This window comes from Hyla sarda, chromosome 1 (assembly GCF_029499605.1).
Source record: "Hyla sarda isolate aHylSar1 chromosome 1, aHylSar1.hap1, whole genome shotgun sequence".
NCBI lineage: Eukaryota > Metazoa > Chordata > Amphibia > Anura > Hylidae > Hyla > Hyla sarda.
The window spans coordinates 14288879-14303837 of NC_079189.1; the positions used below are offsets into that span (position 1 = coordinate 14288879).

The following is a 14959-nucleotide window of genomic DNA, read 5'->3' on the forward strand; positions in this document are numbered from 1 at the left end:
TCGTCAGGACTCAGTAAACATATCCGAGAAGTCCATGACGGGGACTATTCAGACATAACGGTTTGCGGCATTGAAAAAGTGCACCAACCGAAAAGGGGTGGTGACTGGACACGTATGGTGCAGTCTAGAGAAGCTTTTGGGATTTTATCTCTAGACATACGTGCCCCTAGGGGTCTAAACTATCGCAATGACCTCATGTACATATATTAGTTTATTATTCTTATCATTTGCTGCTAATCAAAGAATTTAACTCCCCACTATTCTTTGTGTCTTTTATTATTTTCATAATACTAATTTTCTACATGTTGCAATGATAGTCTGATGTATTTATACATGTAAGTTAGACTCGTGTGTATATTCTATGTGGTTGCTGCTTAATTAGGCTGAGTTATTTCTATATGTCTGAACACGATCCTTTTTTACTACTAGTTCTTTTTTGTATTTATATAGACCAACTTAGTTATCATTTACATTGATTACTTGTGGGTAGTCCATTTGAACTAGTAGAGCATGATTTTGTGCTCGCTTTTTGATTAGAGATCGTGTTAGTAATTTTGACTAGGTATTTTTGTAGTCTGTATGGTTTAATCCTATAATACTCATTATTCGAAGTGGTCATATGTGTATATTAATACTTTGCTTGTTTATACTTTTATACACTCTTATTATTTAGGAGTATTATTTAATACACTATATCTTTTTAGGTCTGTATTTACAATTTCATTGTATCTAGTGCACAGTCATACACATTAGGTTTGGCATTTGTTTAGCCATTACCTGGTGAAGACGCATGTTCACACCAGTGCATCTTGTTCCCAATGACTACTAGAGGACTTCCACTGATGCACTGGTCCAATACAGGTCTTCCACATAGCTCAGCTTGTATGGGGCTATGTTCACCTGACATCCACCAGAACTGCCATAACACGCCGGCCCATCTGGATGGGAGGACCCAAACAACAATCAGGTACACTATAAAAACCAGCACAGTTCTGTTTGTTATTTGCCATGGCAAAGGACTCCTCGTTGGTCCGAAAAGGCGTCGGCACGCTTGCTTAAACCCCTGTCTATGTCTTAATGGACTGAGTTAAAGCTTGACATTTTAACAGCTTGCTGAGAAGCCGGATACCTCTCCATTTCCTATAAGGGGTATTTCTGTACTTTGGATAAATTGTGTTAACAATTTTGGGGGTCTTTTTCTATTTAAACCTCTTGTCAAAATGAAAAATATGGGGAAACAGCAGCATGTTAGTGTAAAAAAAAATTTAATTTCTTACACTAACATGTTGGTGTAGTCCCCAAGTTTTCCTTTTCATAAGGGGTAAAAGAAGCAAAAGCCCCACAAAATTTTTAATACAATTTTCCATAAGGGGTCCTAAACTGTTGCCTTGAAATACAACAGGGCGCCGGAGGGAGAGAGTCCCATGCACATTTGAGGCCTAAATTAGGGATTTGCATAGGGTATTCTGACAGTTGCAGAGATTAGGACAGTCACGCATGGCAAGAAATATACTTGTCCTCTATAGGTGGTGTATAGTTCTGTGACTGTCACAAGAGCAGTCACAACACTGATGGATTTACTAATAGCAAGCTCCTTTCATGGCCATATGGTAAAGTAGGGTGTTGTACAGAACTCTTCCACTCCAGTATTGCCTAATCTTAGTTTTTTTTCACTAGGCCCATATTGAGGAGGAGGCCTTAATATGTCCTCATCTGGGCTGCATTGATGGGGGTCCATCTATTGGGCCTTGCCAAAAAAGCATTGGGGTGCTGGGACACAAACCGTTGGGCGTTTGTTTAAGCTGCCATCAAACTAACAAAGTCCAACAAAACTGGGAATCTGTGGCTCATAAAGTTAGGGTCTGTTACCTAACTCAGTGTTTCCCCACCAGTGTGCCTTCAGCTGTTGCAAAACAGGTGGAGGCACACTGGTAGGGAAAGGGCCCCTCTCACCTCACTTGATCCCTGGCTGCATGGATCTACAACTCCCATCATGCATGGTCTGCCAGTGCATGCTGGGAGTTTTAATTTTGAACAGCAGGAGGCACACAGTTTGGGAAACACTGAGTTAGGGAACTGACACTAACTCTAGTGTTTCCCAATCAGTGTGCCTTCAGCTGTTGCAAAGCAGGTGGAGGTACACTGGTAGGGAAAGGGTCCCTCTCACCTCACTTTATCCCCGGCTGCCGACGCTGCTAATCCCCGCTGCAAATGCCGCAAATCCCTGCCGCAAATGTTGCTGATCTCTGCCGCAAACACTGCTGATCCCACAGCAAATCACTGTGCTCCCACTCTGCGCACTGTCCCGGCACGGGATTGGGAGGGCAGAGAAGAAAATTTAGCATCAGGAGCCCTGATTGGTTGGTCGAGCCGGACAGACTAATCAGGGTGATTGAGAGGTGTCATCAGTACCACCTCACTCCTGACAATCAAGGGTGATTAGTCCTGTCCAGAACAGCATCAGTCACCCTATTTTTCAGGCAATATGGGCTATATGCTGGAATGGCTGCTGTAATATAACAGCAGACATCTTTGCCTGAGCATCCCCCAGCCCTGCATCCTTAACAGGTTAATAGACCCTAATATGAGATTGATTATGGTATCATGTGTTCTCACATACATAAAATGTCTTAGAACTTGTATATGACACTTACTTTTGGATGACTGTATAAATTCAAAATTTCTGCTGGTTCAAAATCTTCACTGACAAAACCAGCGACTTCACTGTGTTGAATCCTGCAGTTATAATTGGGGACATCCTTTTCCCCTGATAAAATATTTAGCATTTTGTGAATATACATCATCTTGTCTCCACAAGTATCAAATATATGATAACCCAGAGTGATATTAGGGAGGAGGTCCGGGTCCTTGTTCACCTCATCAATAGCGAAGATAAAAGTCTGAATTTCCATGTAGCGTTTAACATTTGGGCTGTGGAGACGTTATTGAAACAAATCACATTATTATGTTAAACTTTTCTTTCCTTATTTTCTTTTAACCATTTTTGTTGTGCTTCACTGTCTATATAGTCATATGTTAAGTTTTAGATGGACCCTTAAAAGAGATATTCCGGCGGAAATCTTTTTTTAAATTAAACCGGATCCAGAAAGTTAAACAGACTTGTAAATTACTTCTATTTCAAAATCTTAACCCTTCCAGTACTTATCAGCTGCTGCATACTACAGAGGAAGTTTTTTCTTTTTGAATTTCTTTTCTGTCTGACCACAGTGCTCTCTGCTGACACCTCTGTTCATGTCAAGAACTGTCCAGAGCATCATAGGTTTGCTATGGAGAATTGCTTCCACTCTGGACAGTTCTTGACATGGACAGAGCTGTCAACAGAGAGCACTGTTGCCAGACAAAAAATAAATTCAAAAAGAAAAGAACTTCCTGTGGATTAAGATTTTAAAATAAAAGTAAATTACAAATCTGTTTAACTTTATGGCACCAGTTGATTTAAAAAATATTATTTTCCACCGAGTACTCCTTTAACTGGTGGAGATGGGAATTTTATAGTTGACTCAATACATCTCATCTGGTGGAATTGTGCCAAAATCAAAGATCTTTAGTGAGATTTCAAAAAAAATTGTAACTGTAAAATAGCTTTACAAATTTTTGCAAGCCTACGGATCTTTGTTCATATTTGGCTTACCTCAGATGCAATTTATATATATATATATATATATATATATATATATATATATATATATATATATATATGTAAATATATATATATATATATATATATATATATATATATATATAAAAACAACAACACAAAATTCAATCCCCTCTTTTGTGTCCTACTTGATGAATTTGTGGCTTTTTAACCCAAAATAATGTGTATTAGTGTAGGTGCTTTTTTTATCTGCCATTTTCATTATTACAAATGATTGCAATGTGGCACTTTTCTCATGTGATTCAAGGAAGGATTTCTATTGAAGAATGTGTGGATAAAATGGCAGAAAATAACAGCCTCACACATGTACACATCCCACATGTGCAGAACATCTTGTGGATCAAAACAAAAGGTTCGGAGGCACTCGGGTTCTCTGCGGGTGCTTTATTGTGTGCCGGTCATACAGCGATGCTCAGTCGACCACTTGGTCGACTGAGCATTGTTGTATGACCGGCAAACAATAAAGCACCCGCAGAGAACCCGAGTGCAGCCGAACCTATTGTTCTGATCTTTGGCTCTTGTTGTCTGGAAGAGCACCGGCACTAGCGGTCTGGAAGAGCACCGGCACTATTCCAGTACTGTACCCAGTGGCAGTGCCAACTCTGGACTTTATTCTCACTTTGCAGAACATGTTGTGATTACCAAAAACTATCTTAGCTCAATCTTTTTTTATTCTCCTCTGCTTCTTCACTAACAGCAGTAATTCTTACAAACTCCCTCATTACAAGCTACCATACATACACCTTGCAAATGTGCTCCATTGTTAAGTCATTTTTTATCCTGAATCATTATTTTGTACCCCAGTACCACTATTAGCTTTTGTGTATTGCTATGTTTCAGTGTATACGTATCCATTAAAGGGGTGAAAAATTATTATTATTTTTTTTTTTAAATCAACTGGTGCTAGAAAGTTAAACAGATTTGTAAATTACTTCTAAAAAAAATATCTTACTCCTTCCAGTACTTGTTAGCTGCTGAATACTACAAAGAAAATTATTTTCTTTTTGGAACACAGAACTCTCTGCTGACATCATGAGCACAGTGCTCTCTGCTGACATCTCTGTCCATTTTAGGAACTGTCTTAAAATGGACAGATGTGTCAGCAGAGAGCACTGTGGTCATGATGTCAGCAGAGAGCTCTGTGTTCCAAAAAGAAAAGAATTTCCTCTGTAGTATTCAGAAGCTAATAAGTACTGGAAGGATTGAGATTTTTCAATAGAAGTAATTAACAAATCTGTTTAACTTTCTGGCACCAGTTGATAAAAAAAAAAAAAAAAAAAAAAAAAAAGTTTTCCACCAGAGTACCCCTTTAAGCTTTTCTCTGTAGAATTTATACTTCACACTTCTTTACTGTTTGGTTCACTTTTGTCTGTGCTCAATAAAAATTAATGGATACAGAACAAATAATATGACACTTACCATAGACATAGAAGCCTTCCAATATGTTCTTGAAAAGATGGAGCTATAAATGTAAAGTCAATATTGACCGAGAACAGTCCTCCTATGATGAAGTCTCCTCTCTGATAATATTCATATTCCAGTCCTGTGATCAGATTATTTTGGCTGAGTCTAGACTGTGATGGGGATTTCTTTGGTCCTTGTCCATAGGAAGTGACACATATGACAAGTAATATATGGATTAAAGTCGAATTTAAAAAAAAATCACAATTCATCTGTGAAAGCTTAGTGAGACCAGAAGTCCTGATTGTGTTTTCCAAAGATCTGCATGTCTGCTGCACAGATTCTAAGTCCTCCTCTGTCATCAGATCATAATGATCCGGGGCTCAGGATACAGGGTTTATATCTATCAACTGAGATTAAATTTACATCTTATCATTCAGGGATTTGAAGGATGTCATGAGAGCTTAAGATATATTTGTAGCTTATTTATGTGTGTTGACTGGAAAAAAAATCTAACTCTAAAAGGAGAACTATTAAGCACAATAAGAGATGAGCGAACTTTTGGAAAGTTCGGTTTGCCAGACTCACATAACTTTCGGAAAAGGTTTGATTCTCACTGAACTAGTTCTCCATTAACCGGCAATAACCTCAGCCTCCAAACATGTGTATAACACTGCCTAAAGGCATTAAAGCCCTGTATAGCAATACTAGGGTCACCTAGGATCGTATTTAAGTAGTTTTGAAGTGGATTTAAGGCTAAGTTAATGTCAACGTTACAGCAACATGCAGCAACTAGAGATGAGCGAGCCGACCGTGGTGAACGCAGATTAGACAAAAAATTAGCATTTTGCTTGGCTTGCAGAATTCCCAAATTTTTACCAGTTCAGTTCATGCGAACCAGTTAAATTGCGCCAAATATATAAAAAAGCATGCCATTTTGGCGCCAAGTGGAAGCAGTAGGATCAGATGGTGGTGGCATCAGGTGACCAGCATATCACATGATAACCGGGCAGGAAGGGGGTGGGCAGTTTTACACAGTCATAAAGGCTTACACCCTGTGCCCTGCACTCAGTCTCCTGGAAGCCCAGCAAGCCTTTTTAACCTGTTGGTGATGGAGGGCATATGGGTATGCCCTCACGTCCCCGTACTTAAGCTTATAGGGCGTACCTGTACGCCCTCGTCTTGTTCCCGGGGTTTGAAGCGTGCTCACGAGCAGAGCACGCGTCAAACCTGGTGGGTCCCAACTGCTATCAGCAGCTAGGAGCCAGGATTAATGCTGGGCTCCGCCGCTTTGGGCCGATGCCCAGCATTAACCCTTCAGGTGCTGGTCGTGGAGTCTAAAAACAGCAGCAGAGCACCAATAACACTGAATGGCATAGCATTGATTAATATATGCAAACAAAAGACTGCATGGTATAGACCCTGGGGGGGCTAAAAAAAATTAAGTGTTAAAAAAAGTTTATAAAAGTGTATTAACCCCTTCCTTGTTTGAATCTCCCCCCCCCCCCCTTTTTCCATTTTTTAAATAAAACATTAAAATAAAAAATTTAAATAATAGGGTAGTTAAAGGCACAGTCGATGGCGTACACTCAAAAAAATTGTGCATTTTTGGTCACTTCATGAACCATAAAAAGATAAATAAAAAGCAATCAAAAAGTCCCGTCAGAACAAAAATGGTATCAATAAAAACTACAGACCACAGCGCAAAAAAGTCCTGATATAGCCCATATGCAGAAAAATAAAAAAGTTACAGGGGTCAGAAGATGACAATATTAAACACACTAATTTTGGTGCATGTGATTATATTTTTTTTAAATAGTAAAATAAAATAAAACCTACATAAATTGGGTATCCTTGTAACCATATGGACCTACAGAATAAGGAAAAGGTGTAATTCTTACCGAAAAGTGCACTCTATAGAAACGGAAGCCCCCAAAATTAACAAAATTACGTTTTATTTTTATTTCACCCCACAAATACGTTTTTTTTTGTTTTGCCACAGATAATGTTATAAAATAAGTGGTGTCAGTACAAAGTACAATTGGGGATGCAAAACACAAGCCCTTATATGGGTCTGTAGGGGGAAAATTGAAAGTGTTATGATTTTTAGAAGGGGAGGAGGATAAAATGAAAGTGCAAAAACAAAAATTGGCCTCATCTTTAAAGGGGTACTCCGCCTCTAGACATCTTATCCCCTATCCAAAGGATAGGGGATAAGATGTCAGATCTCCGCGGTCCCGCTGCTGGGGAGCCCCGGGGACCTCACTGTGGCACTGCGCTATCATTACAGCACAGAGCGAGTTCGCTCTGCACGTAATGACGGGCAATACAGGGGCCGGAGCATTGTTAGATCACGGTCCCGCCCCTCTTGATGTCACGGCCCGCCCCTTTCAATACAAGTCTATGGCAGGGGGCGTGGCGGTCGTCACGCCCCCTGCCATAGACTTGCATTAAGGGGACGGGCCGTGATATCATGAGGGGCGGAGCCATGATGTCTAGGGGCAGAGTACCCCTTTAAGGTCAAAATGGGCTTCGTCCCCAAGGGGTTAAAGGTTAGGGATACAAAACACAACAAGCAGTGAACTGAGCAAAGCTATGCTATGGCTATGGTATGATAGCAATACATATGCAAATCATCCTAAACACAGCATAGCGCTCAACTCTGCAAACACCTTTTACAACTTCCTGTTTGGGACTTAGTAGCCCCTTACAAGGGGGTGCATTTCACAGGGATCAGCCCTGTTAATACATCATTAGCATCTAGATCCCACAAGCATTAACCTTCTCAAGTGGTTTTTGGGGGGTAAATCAAACTTGTGTTATGCCTACCTGCTTGTAAGAAAACTAACCTACAAATCCAAACTTTCCTCCAAAACTATGTTTGGAAAAGGAAAATTTGGACAAGGTAAAGGTCAGAAGACCCCTGCCATGTCCTCTGGCAGTAATGTTGGTGCCAGTACCAGCACCACTACAAGAAGCGGTGACAGCAGCCAGGTGGTGCAGTCTCTGTCCGGTATTTTATTGTGTAGAAGTTCTTTTCTACCTTACCTAGTGCAGAGAACGTAGCACTTTGTCGTTTGTGCAAACAGAAAGTAAGCCGCAGCCAGGGTCCGAGTGTAGGAACTATGTCTCTATGTAGACAAATGGAGCATCACCACAAGGCCGCGAGGGACAGCCGAGGCTTTCTATAATGTGAGGAAAATGCTGCTGATGCTGCTGCTACTGATGTTCCTATAGATCTCTCTCAACTGTCAAACAGCCAGACCTCGTCCACAAGCAGCACATTTTCTGGATTTAACAGGTTCAACTGTTGACACCACCCACCTATCCTCCTCCTATGCGAGTCCTCCTTCTCCAGGGACATCTTGCATTATCCCACAGGAAAGAGCGTACATCGCCACAAAATCAAGTGCTGCCATACTGTGTTACATCTGCTGAGCCTGGGCAAGCCAGGCCACACAGCAGAGGAGCTGCTGTCCTGTCTGCAAGTGGAAGTTTCACACTGGCTCTCTGGATGTGATCTGACGTTAGGAAACGTGGTCGCCGATACTGGCACAAACATCATCAAAGTGCTGCGTCTAGGTGGCATGACACACAATATCCCTGTGTGCTAAATCTTGTCGTGAGACGTTTCTTGAACACTAGTGACTAGTTTTACGCATGTGCTGAATATGTGCAGTAAAGTGAATGTTCGGTTCTGCCATTTTTATGCTTTCAAACATGCCTTCCTCAACAGCACTTCATTTGTGACATTTCAACATGGTGCAACTCAGTTACATATTACATATTGTTGTACCAGCAGGACAAAGCAGTGCTTGTGCCAGCAGGACAAAGCAGTGACATACTTCATTATGCAGCAGAATGACGAGTTTTCCAGCCAGTGTGACTTTCAGCGGAGGTATTGAGAACTAATCAGAGACACGTATCGCGTGCTCCGCCTTTAGAGGAGGCTACTAGGTTTGTACGCAAGGAGAATAGCGGAATTAGCGACGTAATGCTATTGATGTTCTTTTTACAGCAAACGCTAAAGGTGATGATTGAAGAAGGAGGGATAGAGGAGAGTTACCATCTGGCTGGCAGCAGTATGGATGTTCTTCTTGAGGAGGAGGACTTGAATGAGGAGGTAGAGAAAGTGGGACCTTAAGAGGAGGAAGATTTAGTGATGGACTCTCAAGAAGGGATCAGGACCTTCTGCATGGAGGCACTGATGATGAAAAGGACCATGACAAACATTGGCAGTATGGGATGGAGGTGGAACTAGCTGGGCCCTCAAAAAAGCTGGCAAGGATGGCTAGCGGCATGCTGTCTTACATGCACAGCGACAGACATATAGCCATGTTAAAGGAAATAAGTGACTACTTGATATCAATACTCTTACACCCTCGGTATGAAACCAAAATGGGGGATTTTTTCTCGCATTCTGAGAAGAAGGCTAATTTGGAGTTCTATAAAAAAGAGGCTATGCCGATAGTTTATCATCGCTTTCCAGTACCAAACAATGGCGTCGCCAAGGAGGAGCCAGACAAGTAGGGGCCCTACATCATGCTGTGCCCCCCCCAATGTTTTTTTCATTTTTTCTGTTTAACCTCTTGGGGACACAGGGCGTATGCATACGCCCTGCATCCCTGATCCTTAAGGACTCAGGGCATACCTGTACACTCTGAGCGTTTTTGGTCCCCTCCGCTTACAGACGGGGACCGGACCGGGATGCCTGCTGAAATCATTCAGCAGGCATCCCGGCACATCGCCGAGGGGGGTCCTGAGGTCCCCCCATATCGGCAATCACCACAAATCACCAGTCAATTCAGACCGGGAATTTGCTGTGATTCCATTCCCCACCGCTCGCCGGGTGGGGATCGGAGACGGCTGCCTGCTGAAATCATTCAACAGGCATCCCAGCACCCTCCATATGGGCGATCGCCGCAGATCGCCGGTAAATACAAACCGGCGATCTGCGGCGATGCCGGGTCATCTGGGTTACGCGAAGATCCGGATAAGGATAGTGATTGGTGGTGTAATATACACCACCAATCACCATCCGTACTGTAGTGGGAGGTGGCAGTGTTGCCAACCCCCCCCCCCCCAGTACAGATGTGATTGGGTGGTCGTAGGGACCGCACCAATCACAGTGTATGAGAAGGTGGAGTAGAGCAGGAGCATGTTGCTCCTCTCTAATCATCACCATTTTGTGTCTGGAGCTGATCAGAGCGGAGCCCCGTGCTGTATTTCCCCCCTTACAATCCAAAAAGTGCCATCTGGCATTGTTCTGTTACCCCTAGCACAGCAGCGTTTAGGGCCAGCTTTAGATTAGGCAGGGACAGAGTTAGAAGGTGGACGGCCTGTACCTCTGTGTGCGGCCTGTCCTACCACTGTCAGTGACTTATCACTGATCAGCGTTTTTTGGGGGGTTCAGGCGGGTGCATTTATTCGGGGTTAATTGTTTTTTTATTTTATTTTTCGGGTATTTTGTGTGGGGGTCTGTACGTGCCACCAGCCACTGTTCTGGGCTGAGTGGCCAGAACTCCACTGATTTCTGCATTTCCTGCCGCCACAGATTGGGTAAACACTTTTTTTTTATCGCAGGGCTTTTTTGGCGCTAGAAGTCTTTTTTTTTTTAGTTTTTTTTCCTTCCTTTTTAGTTTATATTTTTTTCTGTTAAGGTAGGTTTAGTTAGGTTAGGGAGGGTTAGGGAGGTAGTATCGCACCACACTACACGCAGCACATTCACTAATAAAGTTTTCTGCACACATACACACACCTCCATCCCCATTACAGTAGGGAAATGGCCCACAGGGTGTTTTCAGCAGAGGAGGCATATGCCATACTTGCCTCCGACACTGAAAGCGCTACAGAGGACGAGGAAGACCCTACCTTCCTTATTTTCTCGTTCTCCTCATCATCTATTCTGATGATGAGCCACCAAGGTGTCGGAGGTGTCTCCCTGGTGCTCATACTAGTCAAGCCCCCCAGCCAAGTTTACTGGTGCCCTGTACCGGTGAACTTGTCCCGAGTCCATGATTTCTGAGTTTGTTGGTGACTCAGGAATCAAGATAGACATCGTCGGGTTCACTGAAATGAACTATTACATTTTTTTTTTCAGTGACGACTTTGTCAATCTGATGGTTGACTAGACGAACCTGTATGCCCAACAGTTCGTCACCACAATCCCTGGCTCCTTTTTAACTAGGCCCGGTGGCTGGTTCCCAGTCAGTGCAGCCAAAATGAGGACCTTTTGGGGCCTTGTGCTGCATATGCGCCTAATTAAAAAGCCAAAGGTCAGGCAATACTAGAGTGGGGACATCCTCTACCAGACCCCGCTCTACTGTATGGCCATGACACGTACCCGGTTCGAGGCCATTAGGAAATGTTTGCATTATGCTGATAATGCGGCATGTCCCCCCCCCCCCCCCACCACCACCACCACCCCGAACTGATCCAGCGTATGAAGGCCTGTATAAAATCAGACCGGTCATCAATAACTTTGAGGCCAAATTTTGGTAGGCCTATGTCCCTGGAAGGGAGGTCGCTATTGATGAGTCTCTCATCAGCTTTAAGGGGAGACTCAGCTTCCAGCAATACATCCTACCAAGCAAGCGCGGTATGGCATGCAAGTTTATTGTGTATGAGGAACGAGAGTCCCGTATTGAACCCCCAGAATGTCCCCCCATACTGGGTGTTAGCGGAAAAATCGTTTGGGGCCTTCTGCACCCATTGCTAGATAAAGGTTACCACCTTTACTTAGATAACTTTTATATTAGTATCCCTCTCTTCACATCCCTCGCCGCCAGATCCACGGTTGCTTGTGGGACAGTCTGGAAGAATCAAAGAGGCCTTCCTTCCTATCCCCCCCAAATTCCTATCCCCCGGGGTTATTCCCATGCCTTTTCCCATAAAAACCTGTTGCTGCTCAGGTATAAGGTATAAGGGATGTCCTTATGCTGTCCAAAATTCATGGGAACGGCAGCACTCCTGTCTCTGTGCGAGGTACCGTGGGACGGGTCCTCAAGCCCGATTGTATTCTGGACTACAATCGGTATATGGGGGGAGTTGATCTTTCTGATCAAGTCCTCAAGCCATATAACGCCATGCGGAAAAAACACGGCCATAGTACAAAAAAGTTGCGGTCTACATGGTACAGATTGCCATGTATAACTCTTTTGTACTGTCCCAGTATACTAGCAACACAGAGACATTCCTGCAGTTCCAAGAGGAAGTTCTAAAGGCCCTCATCTTTGGTGATCACCAAGGAGCGGGTCAGAGCACCTCTGGAACTTCAGTGCCCCGGATTGTCCCCGTCCAACACTTTCCAGGTGAGGTCCCCCACACTGGAAAAAGGGATGATCCCAGAAAGAATACAGAGTGTGTCACAAGAGGGGGATTCTGAGGTACACCACCACTCAGTGTGACACTTGCAGGCCTCTGCATTAAGGATTGCTTCAGGGAGTATCACACTTCCATAGAGCACTACACTTTAATCCTTTTCCCTGATTATAATTTCCCAGAAATTGACTCCAATGTACCAGTCCAGAGTACATTGCCTTCCAAATTTTAAAATCAAGCACCCCCCCCCCCAAAAAAAAAAACTATTTCCCAAAACCCCTGCTAATATATATATATATTTTTTTTTTTCCCCCCAAAAAATGGGTCATGGGACGCAAAGTCAACAGCATTGGGGGTTTGCAGTTGCCTCAAATGCGCAGCGCTCTCTCCCCAACTGAGCGGGGTGCGCATTTGAGGTACCAGAATCCACACACATCACATTCCCAGAATGATGATTCAGAGCATAGGGTTTGGGTCGGGCATCATTTTTACTTTTGGCTATACTTTTGGTCATCATTCTGAAAATATAATTGTCAAATCAGTACTAAAATTGCTATTTTCATTTTCCCCAAACTACACTTCATCCATTCCTGGAAAATAAATTTAGGGAACACTCGTCTGTTCCAAATCTCCACTTCACCCCTATACACCTTCCCTACGGGGTGTACTGTTTGTAATAGGCTCACATGTGGGTGTTCCTTTCTTGTATTTTCCTCTGAATGTATGTAACTGTTAGGTCCATAAGAAACATCGGCCTCAAATGCGAAGAGTTCTCGCTCATGAGCTCTCTCGTATTTCCAGGCGACAATTTGGAGTCACATGTTAGTTGTTCCCAGAAAGATGAAGCAGAGCATAGGTTGAAAATTGCAATTTTTAAAAGCAACCCTTCAACCATTCCTGGAAAATAAATTTAGGAAACACCTGTGCGTTCAAAATGTCCGCTTTACCCCTATACCCATTCCTCAGGGTGGGTACTTTCTGTAATGGTGTCAAATGTTGGTGTTTCATTTTTGTATTTTCCTCTGAATGCATGTAATCGTCAGCTACTGATATGTCATAGGTCACAAATGCAATCAGGCCTATATGATATGTGAGCCTTGTTGTTAACGTCCACATATGGGGCGCTTTCTTAATCGGGAAAAATTGGGCTTCAAATTTTGGGGTCCATTTTCTCCTATTACCCATTGTGAAAAAGAAAAATTTGGGGTAACACCATCATTTTAGTATACAAAATCTAATTTTTCATTTTCACGTCCAACTTCAATGCAAAGTTGTCAAACACCTGTGAGGTGTTAAGGCTCACCATACCCCTTGTTACATTCATTGAGGGGTGTAGGTTCCAAAATAGTATGCCTTGCTGTTCTGGCACCATGGGGGCTTCCTAAATGCAACATGGCCCCAAAAACCATGACAGCAAAAGAAAATTCAAAAATCCCACAGTTGCTCTTTCCCTCTTGAGCCATGTTGTGAGCCTGCAGAGCACTTTATGTTAACATATGAGGTATTTCCATACTCGAGAGAAATTGGGCTACACATTTTGGGGGGATTTTTCTCCTCATACCATTATTAAAAATGAAAAAAAAATGGGGTTACAGAACATGTTAGTGTAAAAATGTATTTTCTTATTTTTCTCCTCCACTATGCTGCTATTCTTGTGAAACACCTAAAGGGTTAACAAACTTTCTGAATGTCATTTTGAATACTTTGAGGGGTGTAGTTTCTATAATGGGGTCATTTATGGGATGTTTCTCAGAGAAAGGCCCCTCAAGTCCACCTCAAACTTAACTGGTCCCTAAAAAAAATTCAGATTTTGAAATTTTCGTGAAAATTTTGAAAATTGCTGCTATACTTTGAAGCCCTCTAATGTCTTCAAAGAGTAAAAACATGTCAACTTTTTGATGCCAACATAAAGTCCACATATTGTATTTGTGAATCAATATATAATTGATTTGGATTAGCCATTTTCCTTACAAGCAGAGAGTTTCAAAGTTACAAAAATGCTAAATTTTCAAAATTTTCATGAAATTTTGGCATTTTTCACCAAGAAAGGATGTAAGTAACGACAACAATTTACCACTATGTTAAAGTAGAATACGTCACAAAAAAACTATCTCGGAATCAGAAGAAAAGGTAAAAGCATCCCAGAGTTGTTAATGCATAAAGTGACAGTGGTCAGAATTGCAAAAATGGGCTGAGTTCTTAAGGTGAAAATAGAGTCCCTAAGGGGTTAAGTTTGTGGCTCAGGCCGCTTTGTCCCTTCTCGGACCGCAGCACATCGTGGCAGGGACATTGCCCCTTTAAAAGGAGAGGCGCTGCTGGGAGCAGACATGCTCCATGCAGGCACACGTGTCTGCTCCTAGCCAGTGAAGTGTCCCTGCCTGAGGGTTCCCATGTCGCCAGAAGAAGTGAAGAAAAAGCTATCCTGCAGCAGATTGGAGCACTGCATTCGACCCCCTTCATACCCAGCACTTTATTGGCAGGAGGCCGCCATGCTGATCTCCATTAAAGCCGCATGTCAGAATGGTGAGTGGACGGTGTGGCAACGGGCAATGGGAGGCA

General features: G+C 42.8%; 1 protein-coding gene across 1 annotated transcript; it reads right to left on the reverse strand.

Moving 5' to 3' along the window:
• Window positions 1-2630: 2630 nt before the first annotated feature.
• Window positions 2631-8443, reverse strand: LOC130355539 (vomeronasal type-2 receptor 26-like). Its single transcript, XM_056556209.1, has 3 exons — window positions 8405-8443; window positions 5099-5490; window positions 2631-2931 (listed from the first exon to the last, which is right to left on the reverse strand). Exons 2-3 carry the CDS (start codon window positions 5440-5442, stop codon window positions 2631-2633), a joined length of 645 nt encoding a protein of 214 aa, XP_056412184.1. The 5' UTR covers window positions 5443-5490; window positions 8405-8443.
• Between the last annotated feature and the right edge of the window lie 6516 nt (window positions 8444-14959).